Raw genomic sequence first — 15,518 nt, 5'->3', positions numbered from 1 at the left:
TCCCCACAACAGGCGCCCTGTGAGGGAGGTGGGACTGAGAGAGCTCTGAGAGAACGGCTCTTGAGAGAAGACCTCTGAGAGAGCAGTGACTGAGCCAAGGTCACCCATCTGGCTGCATGTGGAGGAGTAGGGAATCATGCCCAGCTCTCCAGATTAGAGTCCAGGCTATTAATCAGTACTGGCTCTCAGGATCAATGTCAGGGTCATCTTTGTACGTTCCTGCTAGCCGCTGTGCCGCTGCTCAGCCTGTATGCTCCTTTTGTGTAGGGATTCTCTCAAAGAAACGCATGCATTCAGAGGCTGCCGTTAGGTCTCTCGATTGAGTGGCAGATTCGGAGCCAAATGAAAAGTAGCACTCTCTGCCAATTGGCTTGTCACGCATCCTCCGTTCCAGTCGTTTCAAAAAGCGGGTTCAGAAATAGCCGTGCCTGCCTTCTGCTACCCATCTCAAGCACAGGGATTGAATTGAGAGCACGACTGGGAAGTGGGTAAACCGTTTGCGCAACGGATCCTGCCTACTTACAGCCTGCGCTTGAACACAATAGTTAAATGCTTTTCTAAAAGCAAGTCTATCCGGCTGTGGATTAAATGGTGTCCTCTTTTGCCCCCATTGCTCTGGTCTGACTTTAGAAGAAACTGTCTGGGAAATTCGCAGGAGCCTGAAGTACAAAGACATCACCGGGAGGTCTGAAAGGTTTAATTCAGCCCTCAGATTGAATTCTACTCAGCTATCTCTGGGTCACTCTGGGTGACGACCCCAATCCAGAGTATCTGTAGAAGCAGAGCCAGAGCATGAGGGCAGCTGCTGGGAGAGCCCTCTCCGGCCCTACGCACCTCACAGGGTGTCTGTTGTGGGGGAGGAAGGTCAAGGAGATTGTGAGCTGCTCTGAGACTCTTCGGAGTGGAGGGCGGGATATAAATCCAATATCTTCATCTACCTCACAGGGTGTCTGTTGGGGGGGAAGAAGGAAAAGGAGATTGTGAGCCGCTCTGAGGCTCTTCGGAGTGGAGCGCGGATATAAATCCAATATCTTCATCTACCTCACAGGGTGTCTGTTGTGGGGGAGGAAGGGAAAGGAGATTGTGAGCTGCTCTGAGACTCTTCGGAGTGGAGGGCAGGATATAAATCCAATATCTTCATCTACCTCACAGGGTGTCTGTTGGGGGGGAAGAAGGTAAAGGAGATTGTGAGCTGCTCTGAGACTCTTCAGAGTGGAGGGCGGGATATAAATCCAATATCTTCATCTACCTCACAGGGTGTCTGTTGTGGGTGAGGAAGGGAAAGGAGATTGTGAGCCACTCTGAGACTCTTTGGAGTGGAGGGAGGGATATAAATCCAATATCTTCAGCTACCTCACAGGGTGTCTGTTTTGGGGGAGGAAGGGAAAGGAGATTGTGAGCCGCTCTGAGATTCTTCGGAGTGGAGGGCGGGATATAAATCCAATATCTTCATCTATCTCACAGTGTGTCTGTTGTGGGGGAAGAAGGTAAAGGAGATTGTGAGCCACTCTGAGACTCTTCAGAGTGGAGGGCGGGATATAAATCCAATATCTTCATCTACCTCACAGGATGTCTGTTGTGGGGGAGGAAGGGAAAGGAGATTGTGAGCCGCTCTGAGACTCTTCGGAGTGGAGGGCGGGATATAAATCCAATATCATCTTCATCTTAATGCGTGAGGTCTTCCCGGCTTACGCTGGACTTTTTAACAAAATGAAAATCATGGCTTGGATCCAACCAGCTTTTCTACTGTTAAAAAAGGAAGAAGAGGTCCTCACCAGTGTTCCCTCTAAGCTGCAGAGTCTTGTGACCAAAAAATTCTACTTTGTGAGCTACTGGCAGGGCTTTTTTTGTAGCAGGAACTCTTTAGCATGTTATGCCACACGTCCTTGTTGTAGCCAATCCTCCAAGAGCTTTCAGGACTCTTATTATAGGGCCTATTGTGAGCTCCAGGAGGATTGGCTACATCGTGGGGGTGTGGACTAATATGCAAAGGAGTTCCTGCTACAAAAATAGCCCTGGCTACTGGCATTAAAGCTGAGAACTACTGTATAAATGATTGTGCTCTGGGGTCATTCTTCCTGAGCTAAGACAAAAACGTGTGAGCTGGAGGCTAAACAATCTGTGAGCTAGCTCAGCTTAGAGGGAACACTGGTCCTCACTGATCACCTGAAAAAAGTCTGTGGAGGTGAATCCAGGGTTGCTAAGTCCCCCCCCCCCCCCCAGTCACTGACAGGCAATGGGGGGAAACTCCTTAGGGGAGGAACGGTGTCTCAGTGGTAGAGCATCTGCATGGGAAGCAGAAGGTCCCAGGTTCAATCCCTGGCATCTCCAAAAAAGGGTCCAGGCAAATAGGTGTGAAAAACCACAGCTTGAGACCCTGGAGAGCCGCTGCCAGTCTGAGAAGACAATACTGACTTTGATGGACCAAAGGTCTGATTCAGTATAAGGCAGCTTCATATGTTCATATGTTCCTGGAGATTTGGGGATGGAGCCTGGGGAGACCAGGGACCTCAGTGAGGTATAATGCCACAGAGTCCCACCCTCCAAAGCAGCCATTTTCTCCAAGGCAACTGATCCCTATAGTCTAGAGGCAAGATGTAATTCTGGGGGGTTCACTGGTATCTCTAAGGGGATTGTGGGAACTTCTGTGTATAAAAATCATGTGGGCCATAGGCTGTAATAAGGACAGGGATTGGGTAAGACTGAGCAAAAACGTTGGCTGGATGCAACCCAACGTTAACAACCGTTAGGATGATGCTGCAGTCTTGTGGTTTCCTTTTGCTCGTAAGCCGCCTGGAGTGGGACTTTAGAAAGCTTGCATATAAATTCCCTAAATACATAACCCTTGCTTGGTATTAGCGTGACATTTTCCCTCATTCTCATTAAGAGAATCTGTAACTTGGATCTTCACAAACAAAGCAAACGTTAGAATTTGCTCCTCCACCCCAATTAATTTCATCTCCCGAGTTTTCTGCTGTCTGTATAGCAGGGGTCCCCAACCCCCGGGCTGCGGACCGGTACCAGTCCGGGGCCTGTTTCCAAGTGGGCCGCACAGCCCACCCACCCCCCGGCAGCCTCGTTATCCCCCGCGCAGCCTCGCCATCCCCCGTTTATACCACTTTAAGACCGGGGAAGGTGCCATGAAGCGCTTTCCAGGCCGACCTCCCCCTGCCCCCTGCTGATCAGCTGATCCAATCAGCAGGGGAAACCACAGCAGCAGTGGCGAGCGACTGCTGAAACAGCCACGCTGCCGTGGTTTTCCCGGCCGATTGGATCAGCTGATCGGCGGGGGTGGGGTGAGGTCAGTCTGGAAGGCGCTTCACCTTCCCTGGCCTTAAAGCGGTGAAAACGGGAGGGTGAGGCTGCGCGGGGGTGGACGACAAGACTGGGGGGGGGGCAGAGTAGGAAATGGGGGGAGGAGGAGGTGCCATGGGGGGTGGCCACCGGCTCTGGAGCCACGATGGGCCAGCCAGCCCTGGGGCCGGTCCCTGGGACAAAAAAGGTTGGGGGCCTCTGCTGTATAGAATGCCACCGGCAGGGCTGGTGGGGCAGCGGCAACTGTTATCACAGTGTTTGTAACGCTGCCGAGAGAGTCTGGGTGGCGACGCATTTCCAAATGAAGATAAAACTGGGATGGCTTTGAGTCCTCACCTTGAAAGAGAGCGAACAGCTCGTGGGCTGAAGTTCAGAGATGCAGTTTTCTTGGCGATGGATATGATAGTTTTTTGGAGAACTGCCTGTTCTGGGGCACGCCGGAGGAGAGACTGCTGTTTGCAGCTTTGGGTGGTAAGTAATTTGCAGAAGCTAATTCCAGAAGCCTTCAGAAATGATTCACTTAATAACAGAGGCCGCAGGCTAATTAGACTCAGCATTCCAGAGGGAGGGGACGGAACCATAAAGCGGCACTGTTAAACTGTAGGCCCCGGAGGGCTTTCTGCAAATATTGTGAGCCATATGGTCTCCAATATTGAACTGGACAAGGGGGAAGAGTTTGAGCATTCTCAGCTTCGTAGAAAAGCCATCAAAATTCATAGGGCTTGGTGGTTTGGAATGTATCAAAGGCCCACAGCCCTGTGCTCGGATGTACCCACCCAGGCCAGACACTGTCATAGGTGAACGTACAAAGTGGAATTATACCAAACCAACACCGATTCCCCACTAGCCCTATGCCACTCTCCTCTTCTCCACAGGGCTTCTGTTGGATTTCACATACGGTTGCCAAGTCCAATTTAAGAAATATCTGGGGACTTTGGGGGTGGAGCCAGGAGAAATTAGGGGTGGAGCCAAGATCAAAGCTGTGGCAAGCATCATTGAACTCCAAAGGGAGTTCTGGCCATCACATTTAAAGCGACCACACACCTTTTCAATGCCTTCCTTCCATAGGAAATAATGAAGGATAGGGGCACCTTCCTTGGGGGCTCATAGAATTGGACCCCCTGGTCCAATCGTTTTGAAACTTGGGGGATATTTTGGGGAGAGGCACTAGATGCTGTGCTGAAAATTTGGTGCCTCTACCTTAAGAAACAGCCCCCCCCCAGAGCCCCAGATATCCGTGGATCAATTCTGCATTATTTTCTATGGGAATAAATCTCCATAGGGAATAACAGAGTTCCCAGCAGACATTTTCCTCCCCTCCCCCCGCTTTCTGACGACCCTGAAGCGGGGGGAGGGCCTCCAAACCGGGGGATCTCCTGCCCCCACCTGGGGATTGGCAACCCTAATTTCACACTATCTGCCCCGGGGCTCTCGCTCTGCTTTTTTCGCGCAACAAACAAAATCCTCTAAAAACCAGTTTCTGTTTGCCGCGCACAAAAGGCAAAGTGAGTTGCAGCCCCAGGGCGGATAGCGTGAAATCCGACGGAAGCCCCGCAGAGAAGAGGAGCGTGAGAGCGGCATAAGGCTAGTGAGGAATCGGTCCAAATTTTAGGTCCATCTTCAGGGCTCAAGTGGAGATAGAAAGTTAGGGATGCCAGTTGTGGGTTGGGAAACACCTGGACAGAGAAACAGAGATCAAGTCACCTGCAGAAAATGGCCACTTTCGAAGGTGGACTGTATGGCACTATACCCCCCCCTCCCCAGACCCTGCCCTTCTTAGGCTCCACCCCAAAAATCTCCAGGTATTTCTCAACCCAGAGCTGGCAACCCTATTACATATACTGATGAGCCACACAGAAGTTAATGGGGCAAATGATGGCTCCTCCATTGTTTCCCTGGCTTGAAATGGACCCAGGAAGATGCAGTTTGCCCCATTTGGGGCTGCATGTGTATCAGCACAGCAGTGTGTCAGCTTCCTCAGTTCCTTTTACAAATCCACCATTGGTCCTGTAAAGCCAGACAGGTGCTGGAGTTCTAGCAGTTTTCTTTAAGCTCAGTTTTAAGGCATTTGGGGCCTTACTTCCGAATGGAACTATGCTGCGCAAGGAAAGGAGTATTAAGCCTTCCCTCGTGTGCCGTTTCGCCTGCCTGAAATGGCTCTGCGGAGTCACTGCGTGTTCTGTTGGGGAAATTTAAGCATAGCGCTGCTGCTATCAATAGTGCCAATCACTTCAGAGTGGTAAAACGTTGGGGAGAGGCTTAAGCCCTTGGTCCCTATGCATCATGTCCCAATGCAAGCCAGGCCTGTCTGGCCCTTAAATTGGACTTCAAAAATTGGTGGGACTGGCAAATTCACCACTCTCAGCACACTTCATAGGACTGAAGAAGAATAATTGCAGATTTATACCCCGCCCTTCTCCCTGAATCAGAGACTCAGAGCGGCTTACAATAACTTCTCCTCTCACAACAGACCCCCTGTGAGGTGGGTGGGGCCGAGAGGGCTCTCACAGCAGCAGCCCTTTCAAGGACAACCTCTGCCAGAGCTTTGGCTGACCCAAGGCCATCTCAGCAGGTGCAAGTGAAGGAGTGGGGAATCAAACCCGGTTCTCCCAGATAAGAGTCCATGCACTTAACCACTATACCAAACCGGCTCTCCCTAGATGGATGGAAGGAACCAACGAACGAACGGAGTGAGAGAGTGTACCATGTAGTTTGGTCCTGAAGATTTATTCCAACATTACAAATGATTCTCTGCAGGAAGGACTTCCATGTACACATTAGCAAACAAATCTCAAGTTAGATCACCACTGCGTAAATATGTAAATATGGTGTTACTGCTCTTTGAAGCCTCATCCAGCAGTCACTCCTTCTCTCATAGATATCTAGTGAAATGTATACCTATGCCATCCATGTAGAACAGAGGTCAGCATGGAGTTGCCAGGTCTGTCTCAGGAAATATCTCAGGACTTTGGGGGTGAAACCAGGAGACTTCGGGGGTGAAGTCAGGAGCAAGGTTGTGACAAGCACGATTGAACTCCAAAGGGAGTTCTGGCCATGACATTTAAAAGCTTTCCCTTCATTGGAAATAGTGGAGGATCTCCCTTTCTCACAATACAAGAACTGATGGGCACTCAATGAAATTGCTGAGCGGTCGGGTTAGAACAGATAAAAGGAAGTACTTCTTCATCCAAAGGATGATTAACACATGGAATTCACTGCCACAGGAGGTGGCAGTGGCTACAAGCATAGCATAGACAGCTTCAAGAGGGGATTGGTAAACATGGAGCAGTAGACCATCAGTGGCTATTGGCCACAAGATGTAGATGGAACACTGTTTGGGGCAGTGAGGCTCTGTATTCTTGGTGCTTGAGGGGGGAACAGTGGGAGGGTTTCTAGTGCCTTGGTCTCACTAGTGGACCTCCTGATGGCATCTGGGGTTTTGGCCACTGTGTGACACAGAGTGTTGGACTTGGATGGGCCATTGGCCTGATCCAACATGATTTCTCTTATGTTCTTACCTTCTTTGGGGGCTTATAGAATTGGACCCCCTGGTCCAATCCTATTGAAACTTGGAAGGGGGTTTGAGGAGAGGCACCAGATGCCATGCTTAAAATCTGGTGCCTCTACCTCAAAAAACAGCCCCCCCAAAAAACCCCCAAATTCCTATGGATCAATTCTCCATTATACCCTTTGGGGACCAGTCTCCATAGGGTATAATAGAGTGCCCAGTGGACATTCTTCCTTCCTTTCTGATAACCCTGAAGCAGGGGGAGGGACTCCAAACCAGGGAATCCCCTGTCCCCAGCTGGGGATTGGTCTACAGCCGTAGGGTCTTCACTGAGTGACTGACGGTAAGCTGAGGCAACCATTTTTTAGCTGGTTCCACCTCCTGCAGCAGCCATTTTGAGGTACCTATTTTACGGCTGTGTCCACCACACTGTGCATGAATGCCAAAGGTGCCTACAAGCTCAAGAGGGTCAGGGACTGCTGATGTAGAACATGTCTGGCATCTGAAGCACTGAAAGAACATTTGTAAGGTGACTGAGCAGCATTTCCCTAATTAGGAACAGAAGAAGGGGATGAACCCCCAAGAACGTGAGAAGAATCTTTTATAATTCCAGTGAGCTCCAATTTAAGAACATAAGAACATAAGAGAAGCCATGTTGGATCAGGCCAATGGCCCATCCAGTCCAACACTCTGTGTCACACAGTGGCCAAAAAAAAATTTATACACACACACACACACACTGTGGCTAATAGCCACTGATGGACCTCTGCTCCATATTTTTATCTAACCCCCTCTTGAAGCTGTCTATGCTTGTAGCCGCCACCACCTCCTGTGGCAGTGAATTCCACATGTTAATCACCCTTTGGGTGAAGAAGTACTTCCTTTTATCCGTTTTAACCCGACTGCTCAGCGATTTCATCGAATGCCCACGAGTTCTTGTATTGTGAGAAAGGCAGAAAAGGACTTCTTTCTCTACTTTCTCCATCCCATGCATTATCTTGCCAACCTCTATCATGTCACCCCGCAGTCGACGTTTCTCCAAGCTTAAGAGCCCCAAGCGATTTAACCTTTCTTCATAGGGAAAGGGTTCCAACCCTTTAATCATTCTAGTTGCCCTTTTCTGGACTTTCTCCAACGCTATAATATCCTTTTTGGGGTGCTATAGCCTCTGTGCGGGCTGCGCTAAACAGATTTTCCTTGTGAATGTGCCGCACGCCGCAGGCTTAACGTTTCAGAACTGCCCACAATAACATCTCTACAAGAGAGCTGGCTAATTTTTGAAGAACGAATGGGCAGCTTTAGTGTCCTGAGGGGGCGATGCATTCTCTAGATCCATTTGCTTGTTTGTAATGACAATCAGACCCCGTCCTGGGTAGCCCAGGCTAGCTGGATCTCATCAGGTCTCGGAAGCTAATCAGGGTCAGCCCTGGCCTGTGTTGGGCTGGGAGAACGCCAAGGAATACCAAGGTGACGATGCAGAGGCCGGCAAAGGCAAACCGCCTCTGAACGTCTCTCGGCTTGGAAAGCTTTCAGGGTCGCTGTAAGTCGGCCACGACTTGGCAGCAAAGACAACAGCAACCGAAAACGACAATCTGTGTGTGGACCCAGTGAGCTCGCCAGAGGTAAAAGTGCTTCCAAGAGAAATATGTGGCTTGATATGTTAGAACAGTGACCTCCAACCTTTTTGGCCCCAGGGACCAGCCCCAGGGCCAGCCCACCTACTATGGCCCCAGGGCTGGCAGGGTGGGGACACCAAATTCAGCCTCCCTCCGGGCCCCCGCACAGCACCTCCTTCCCCCTCTGTTTGCACAAGTTTAAGGCCGGGGAAGGGGCGGTGAAGGGCCTCCCTGGCTCTTTAAAGGCCGACCCTCCACCCCCACCAATCAGCTGATGGGCGGAGAAACCACGGCAGCAGCACGAGTGACCCACTGAAAAAGAGGTGCTGCTCTTGCCTCCTCCCCACTTCCTTCCTGGGTGTGGGGAGGAGGCAAGGGCAGCGTGACTTTTTCAGTGGGTCACTCGTGCTGCTGCTGCAGTTTCCCCACCAATTAGCTTATCAGCCTTTAAAGAGCCGTGGAGGTGCTTCACTGCCCCTTCTCCGACTTTAAACTTGTGCAAACGGAGGGGGAGGGGAGGCACCGCAGGGGGGCGGGGCTGTGCAGCCCGGTTGCTAACAGGCCGTGGACTGGTAGCAGTCTGCGGACCGGGGTTTGGGGACCCCTGTGTTAGAAGAACAGACGTACGATGTCTCTTGCTCAGTCCTCCAAGACTACAGACTCCATAGAGCAAGCTAAATAGATAGGTTCATATCAGTCTCCTTCCTGTCTACTCTACTATCACTCACCCTCTCTAACCAGTAGAATGCAACTCAGGGAACTTTCTTCCTGTTTGTTCTCCTCTTCTTCCTTCTCCTTCTTCCCTGCATGCAGCAGGAGGAACAGCGTGGTGTCTCTCCTCCTGATCTGAACTAAGCAGATGGCCTACTACAATCCAAAGCTCTCCAGTTAGCTAGATTAGTTTAGACACTCTTTCTCTCCACTACGGTTATACGTTATGTTTCCTTTAATAAATCCACCAGCATTGGTTTCTTAACTTAAAGCAAGGGCTCTCTGTGCAATTTGTGAGATAGTGTGGCAACCATTAGACTAGGCCACGCTGCTGCGCTGAAGCTCAGAAGGAGTATTCTGCTACGTGAAGGTAAGGAAAGCTGCCTGACCTGTCGAGCCATCAGCCAGACCCAACATGATTTCTGCCATCAGGTAGGAGGTGATGGGAAAGACCTCCCCCTGAGACTCTGGAGAGCAACCGCCCATCTGAGTAGACGATACTGACCTCAATGGATCGATGGTCTGGTTCAGTAGAAGGCAGCTTCGTGTGTTCGTGCAATCAAATCTTTGCTTATGTAATAAATTCTCCATTCAGATCGTATTCCTAAGTGTGTTCCTTTTGTCCAGCGTCAGAATATTTAACCGCATTGTGTTTCTTCCAGCCTTCTGGGTTTCCAGACTGCGTGAATGTAGCAAGATGGAGAGTGGCAGCTTCTGGACACTGTGCTTATTTTCTGCATCTGTCCCTGCAGGCCCCCACTGCAATGCCTTGGTGGACCTGATTGGGACGTGTTGGCCTCGGAGCGCTGCAGGACAACTGGTGGCCCGCCCATGTCCTGAGTTTTTCTTCGGTGTGAGATACAACACCACCAGTAAGCGGGGCAGTGGCTGGAGGGACGTCTGATGTGGGATTGGTAGGGAAGGGTCTCAAAGGCCAAAGGCCAGAGCGAACCAAAAGATCATGGATGTAGACTAGTTTGGAAGGATAGGAACTTGTATTGTGTTCAGGAAACCAGAGCTTGGAATGGGAAAATTGGGACCTGAAGCGTAGTGAGCTACCTGGAACTGTGTGCTGAGACCCCCAAAGTCAGGGGTGGCCAAATGTGACTCTTTCACACATATTGTATGGCTCTCAAAGCCACCCCCCCCCCCACCCCATCAGCTAGCTTGGAGAAGGCATTTCTCATTTTGAATCACTTCCCCAAACCAAGGTGGCTTGGAGAATGCATTTAAAGTTAAAGTTGCTTTCTTTCCTCCTCCACCTCCCTCCCTCTTCCCCATCTATTTGCCTTCCTTCCTTCCTTCCTTCCTTCCTTCCTTCCTTCCTTCCTTCCTTCCTTCCTTCCTTCCTTCCTTCCTTCCTTCCTTCCTTCCTTCCTTCCTTCCTTCCTTCCTTCCTGTCATGTGGCTCTCAAACATCTGTCATTTATTCTATGCGGCTCTTACGTTAAGAAAGTTTGGCCACCCCGCACAGAGGGGAGCAGTGGTAGAACATCTGTTTTGTGTGCTGAAGGCCTCAGATTTAATCCCTGGCACTAGGGTTGCCAGGTCTGTGTTGGAAAATACCTGGAGACTTTGGAGGTGGGAGAGGGCAGGGTTTGGGGAGGGGCCTCAGCAGGGTCCAATGCCCTAGAGCCCACCCTTCAAAGCAGCCTTTTTCTCCAGGGGAGCTGATCTCTGCCAGCTGGAGCTCAGTTGTAAAAGTGGAAGATCTCCAGGCCCCATCTGGAAGCTGGCAACCCTACCTGGCGCATTCGGTTAAATGGGGATTATTAGGAAGTTGCCATAACAACCCCATATAAATCTATGGTGTGACCCCAGTTGGAATATTGTGTACAATTTTGGTCACTGCACTTCAAAAAAAAAGCTATTATAGCATTGGAAAAGGTACAGAAAAGGGCAACTAAATGATGAAGGGGAGGGATGGTGGCTTAGTGGTAGAGCATCTGCTTGGGAAGCAGAAGGTCCCAGGTTCAATCCCCGGCATCTCCAACCAAAAGGGTCCAGGCAAATAGGCGTGAAAAACCTCAGCTTGAGACCCTGGAGAGCTGCTGCCAGTCTGAGTAGACAAGACTGACTTGGATGGACCGAGGGTCTGATTCAGTAGAAGGCAGCTTCATATGTTCAACACCTTCCACAGCCCTTGTAGGTCACTCCCCCACCTACATTTTAAATCTTTTTTCAAGCAGCCTGAGTCTAGCAGTAGGAGACCACTAGTCCTGTGCTGCTTGTAAAAAAAAAAAAAAAGACACCCCACTGGTCTGCCCTCTCCTGCCACCCTGTTTGAACTGGGCCAAATGAGAAAGCAGCACCAAGCTGCATGCAGAGTGAGCCTGGCTGGGCTGATCTCTGCTAGGGTTGCCAATCCCCCATGGGCCAGGGGATCCTGTGGTGGCAGCTGCTGCCAAAGAAAGTGCCCCTATCCTCCATTACTTCCAATGGAAGGAAAGGCATTTTAAAGGGGCACGGTCCCTTTAAATGTGATGGCCAGAACTCCCTTTGGAGTTCAATCCTGCTTGTCCCAACCTTGCTTCTGACTCCACCCCCAAAGTCTCTAGGCCCCACCCCAAAGTCCCCAAATATTTCCTGAGTCAGACCTGGCAACCCTAGGCTTCTCTCACCACAGCGTCGTGTTGCACCTGCCTGGAGCCGTCAACTCCCCGCACACAGCGAGCCCAGCTGGACTGTCCTTCTCCTGCCGCCTGGCTTCACTTTCTACGGCAGCCATTTTGTGGCTACGGCCACCACCTCACATCAAAATTACAATGGTGTCTGCAAGCTCAAACAGATTGAGGACCCCACCTTAGACACTAGTTTGGTGTAGTGGTCAAGTCAGTGTGTGGACTCTAACCTGGGAGAACCGGGTTTGATTCCCCACTCCTCCACATCCACCTGCTGGTATGACCTTGGGTCCATCATAACTCTCTCAGAGCTGTTCCTCTCAAGAGCCATTTCTGTCAGAGCTCTCTCAGTTCCACCTACCTCACAGGGTGTCTGTTGCGGGGAGGAGAAGGGAAAGGAGATTGTAAACTGCTCTGCGACACCAAGCAGGGTATAAATCCAAGCTCTTCTTCTTCTTCTAGTAAATGCAGTGTGCATATCATGTTTTGAAGGGCAGTGGTCTCCTGAAGTTCAGATGTAGCTGCATCGATTTCCATTTTGTATGGCTCAGTCCAGGGCTGTACAAGATGGAAATCGATGGACCTCTTGGAGATACATTCTGATTCTGGGGGCTGGGGAAGATAGATGCTTGAGTCTTTTGTAGGAACCCCCCCCTCCCCAACTCCAACAGTACATTCTGTGGCACATGTATTGTGGACTGAAGTTCACATATCTTCTTTAGTATCTTTGGATATTTCTTTTTGAACAAAACGTTTTGCTGAAAATTGGCACTTACTGAAGCCGAAGAAGAGAAAACTTCCCACTCAGCTCCTTTGTTCTGGGCCAGGCAGATGCGAGCGCAGAAGGCACTATTTTGGTCCTTCAGTGTGGTGATTGTTGCCAATCACAAAGCCGCAAAATGTATGAGAGTTATGAATTACCACACCTGGACAAAGACTCCCCCCCCATGGGAAAATTTTGGGGGGGAGGAGGGGAGTTTGCAGCATTATTTCAGAAGCTTCTGATGCCCGTGATTTGGGAACATTGGATTTAATGGTGTCAAATGTCATTTTGACTATTTCTCGCGCTGCTTCTTAGTCAGCAAGCCTTTGAGGAGGAGGCCTGAAATGGGAATTATTTCTCCTCGGGGGGAGATTTCATGGCTACGGATGGGTTTTTTGTACTTAGAACTGGCACAAAGAAGCTGTCACTTCTTGCTGCTTGTTGTTCGAACCAGGCCACGTGCAACCCGTAAACACATGGAACCTTATTCTGACTAGTTGAAGAGAAAGCGGAGGAAAGCGTATCCCCATTAGGGACCCACAACCTTTTTTTTTCAATCCATCAATTTATTCAGCCAATGACCAGTACAAGTCAGAAGCAAGAGCTCTTCAGTAAAACATTTAAGAATAAAATTGGTCTAAAAATAACAGAAATATCTCCAAGATTTAACATTTAAAGTCCGTATGTAAAAACTTAAGATCTACACCAATTAGATATCTCTAAAATTGAGAATCTATGCATAAATTGATTGATTGATTGAGCCCCTTTTTTTTGCATTGTTCAGCAGTAGGGTTGTCAACCTCCAGGTGGTGGCAGGAGATCTCCTGGGATAACAATTGATCTCCAGACAACAGAGACGGCTTCATTTGAAGCAGAGCTTTTTTGGTAGAAAAAGCCCAGCAGGAGCTCATTTGTGTATTAGGCTATGCCTCTGATACCACCATTGTTTTGTACAGGGCTTTTTGTAGAAAAAGCCCAACAGGAACATATTTGCATATTAAGCCACACTCCCTGACTCCAAGCCAGCCGGAATTGCGTTCCTGTGCGTTCCTGCTCGGGAAAAGCCCTGATTTGCAGAAAATGGCCACATTGGAATGTGGACTCTATGGGATAATACCCCACTGGAGATTCTTCCCTCCCCAAACCCTGCTTTCCTCAGGCTCCACCCTCAACATTTCCAAACCTGGAGCTGGCAGCCCTATTCAGCAGTGTCCGGCTGTGCTCTTGGCCTTGGGGAGACCAGGCTGGTTGCAAACTTTAATCCTTTTCCAACGTAGTCTTTCCATGTGTGAGCACAAGTAAGGATTTAAAATTGGACCGCCAGGAAATGCTCTTGATAGATAACAAAAAAAGCACCACCGCAACTGGGGGAGAAGAATCTTAGCTGCTGCCTTCCCTCATCTCAAATGTTTCCGAAACCTCTGGGACTTGCATCCTGCTCATAGGGTGACTTTGATCCATTTGGTGAGTATGCCCAGCCCCAGAGATAACAGCTCGGGATGGGCACAAATTGAAGTACGAATCACAATTTAGGCCTAAACTAGCCGGTTCATGGTTTGTTCCAAATCAGTTCGGGTACTCATGCTATGCACAACTTGCAAAACAAAGCTTTTTGGGTGGTTCGTTTGTGCCATTATTGGTAGGGAATCCTTCTCGTACACTGCAACATGCTTGGCATTGTGATGTCACCTGGAAGTGATGCTGTTGCGCTGGGCATGTTTTCCGGGGTGATGTGCCTGGCTTGATAGTGTCGCTTCCGGGCGCATTGCAGTGCACGAGGATCCTCCAGCAACACAGATAAACCATCCAAAAAGCAAGCTGCTTCATTTTGCGAGTCGTGCATAGCATGAGTACCTGAATCAAACGAACCAATGAACCACAATTCAAAATTTTTTTTTTAAAATGAACCGAAGTGGGCAAACCAATGAACCACAAAATGAAACGAACCACTGGAAGAGGCAGGTTCTGTCGACTAAGCCAGGGGTGGCCAACGGTAGCTCTCCAGATGTTTTTTGCCTACAACTCCCATCAGCCCCGTGCTGGCTGAGGCTGATGGGAGTTGTAGGCAAAAAACATCTGGAGAGCTACCATTGGCCACCCCTGGACTAAGCTATGGATTGCCCTCCAGAACGACTCTGGCCTAAGTTTGCCAGCTGTGGGTTGGGAAATACCTGGAGATTTGGGGGTGGAGTGGAGACTAGAGAAAGTGGGGTTTGGGTGGGGAGGGTATATTGGCAGAGAGTCCATCTTCTAAAGCAGAGAGTATATTGGGGAGGGTATATTGGCAGAGAGTCCACCTTCCATTTTCTCCAGGGGGACTGATCTCTGACATCTGGAGATCAGTTGTAAAAGCAAGAGATCTCCAGGCTCCCCACATGGAGGTTGGCAATCCTACTCTGACTTGAAGTGAGGGGAAATGATGTGGTTTTTTCGGGTGCCAGTGGTGGAACCCCAATGTGGATTGAAACTGGACTGAAGTGGATTGAAAATGCATAATTTAGCATGTGTGAAAGCATCCAGTTTTTGGGAGGATTCTGGGGGGGGGGGGGGGTGAGAATTAGCAGTGTGCTCCCAAATAAACTGCAATAACAAAAAGGGCTTGAGACTATTTTTTTTTAATGAAAGCTGGAAAATAAGAAGAGCTGGTACATCATGGCCATCGATCATTATTGCTTTACTGCTCTAGGCAAGCACCAATTTCTTTTTAAAGCCCTTGGGTGATTCTGCGTAAGAGATACATGTAAGAAGCAGTGACAAGGAAAATGGCTGCAATGTGGGTGGTATGGTTGTCAACCTCCATGTAGGATAAACAAAACAGAAAACTGTGAAAAATAACAAAAAAAATTCAAAACACTTATTTATCTAATAACAAACAGTTACAGCATTACAATATCTATATTACAAAAACATTACTATAATCCTACAGTTACGATCCTAAAGATAAACGTCCAAAGTAGTATTCCAAATTTATTCATTTCAGCCCA

At 49.4% G+C, this 15,518-nt stretch overlaps 1 protein-coding gene across 2 annotated transcripts in view; it reads left to right on the top strand.

The window, feature by feature from the left end:
* Window positions 1–15,518, top strand: part of CRHR1 (corticotropin releasing hormone receptor 1) — a 146,335-nt gene that overhangs the window by 87,968 nt on the left and 42,849 nt on the right. For both annotated transcript variants that reach the window (XR_009556242.1, XM_060256115.1), the window contains exon 3: window positions 9,903–10,022. Coding sequence is in view for 1 of the 2 variants with exons in the window: in XM_060256115.1 (XP_060112098.1) it covers window positions 9,903–10,022 (120 nt within the window). In the remaining variant the exon portion in view is untranslated. The remainder of the gene's footprint in view (window positions 1–9,902; window positions 10,023–15,518) is intronic.

Source organism: Heteronotia binoei, chromosome 15 (assembly GCF_032191835.1).
Source record: "Heteronotia binoei isolate CCM8104 ecotype False Entrance Well chromosome 15, APGP_CSIRO_Hbin_v1, whole genome shotgun sequence".
Lineage (NCBI taxonomy): Eukaryota > Metazoa > Chordata > Lepidosauria > Squamata > Gekkonidae > Heteronotia > Heteronotia binoei.
This window is presented reverse-complemented; position numbering and strand designations above follow the sequence as displayed.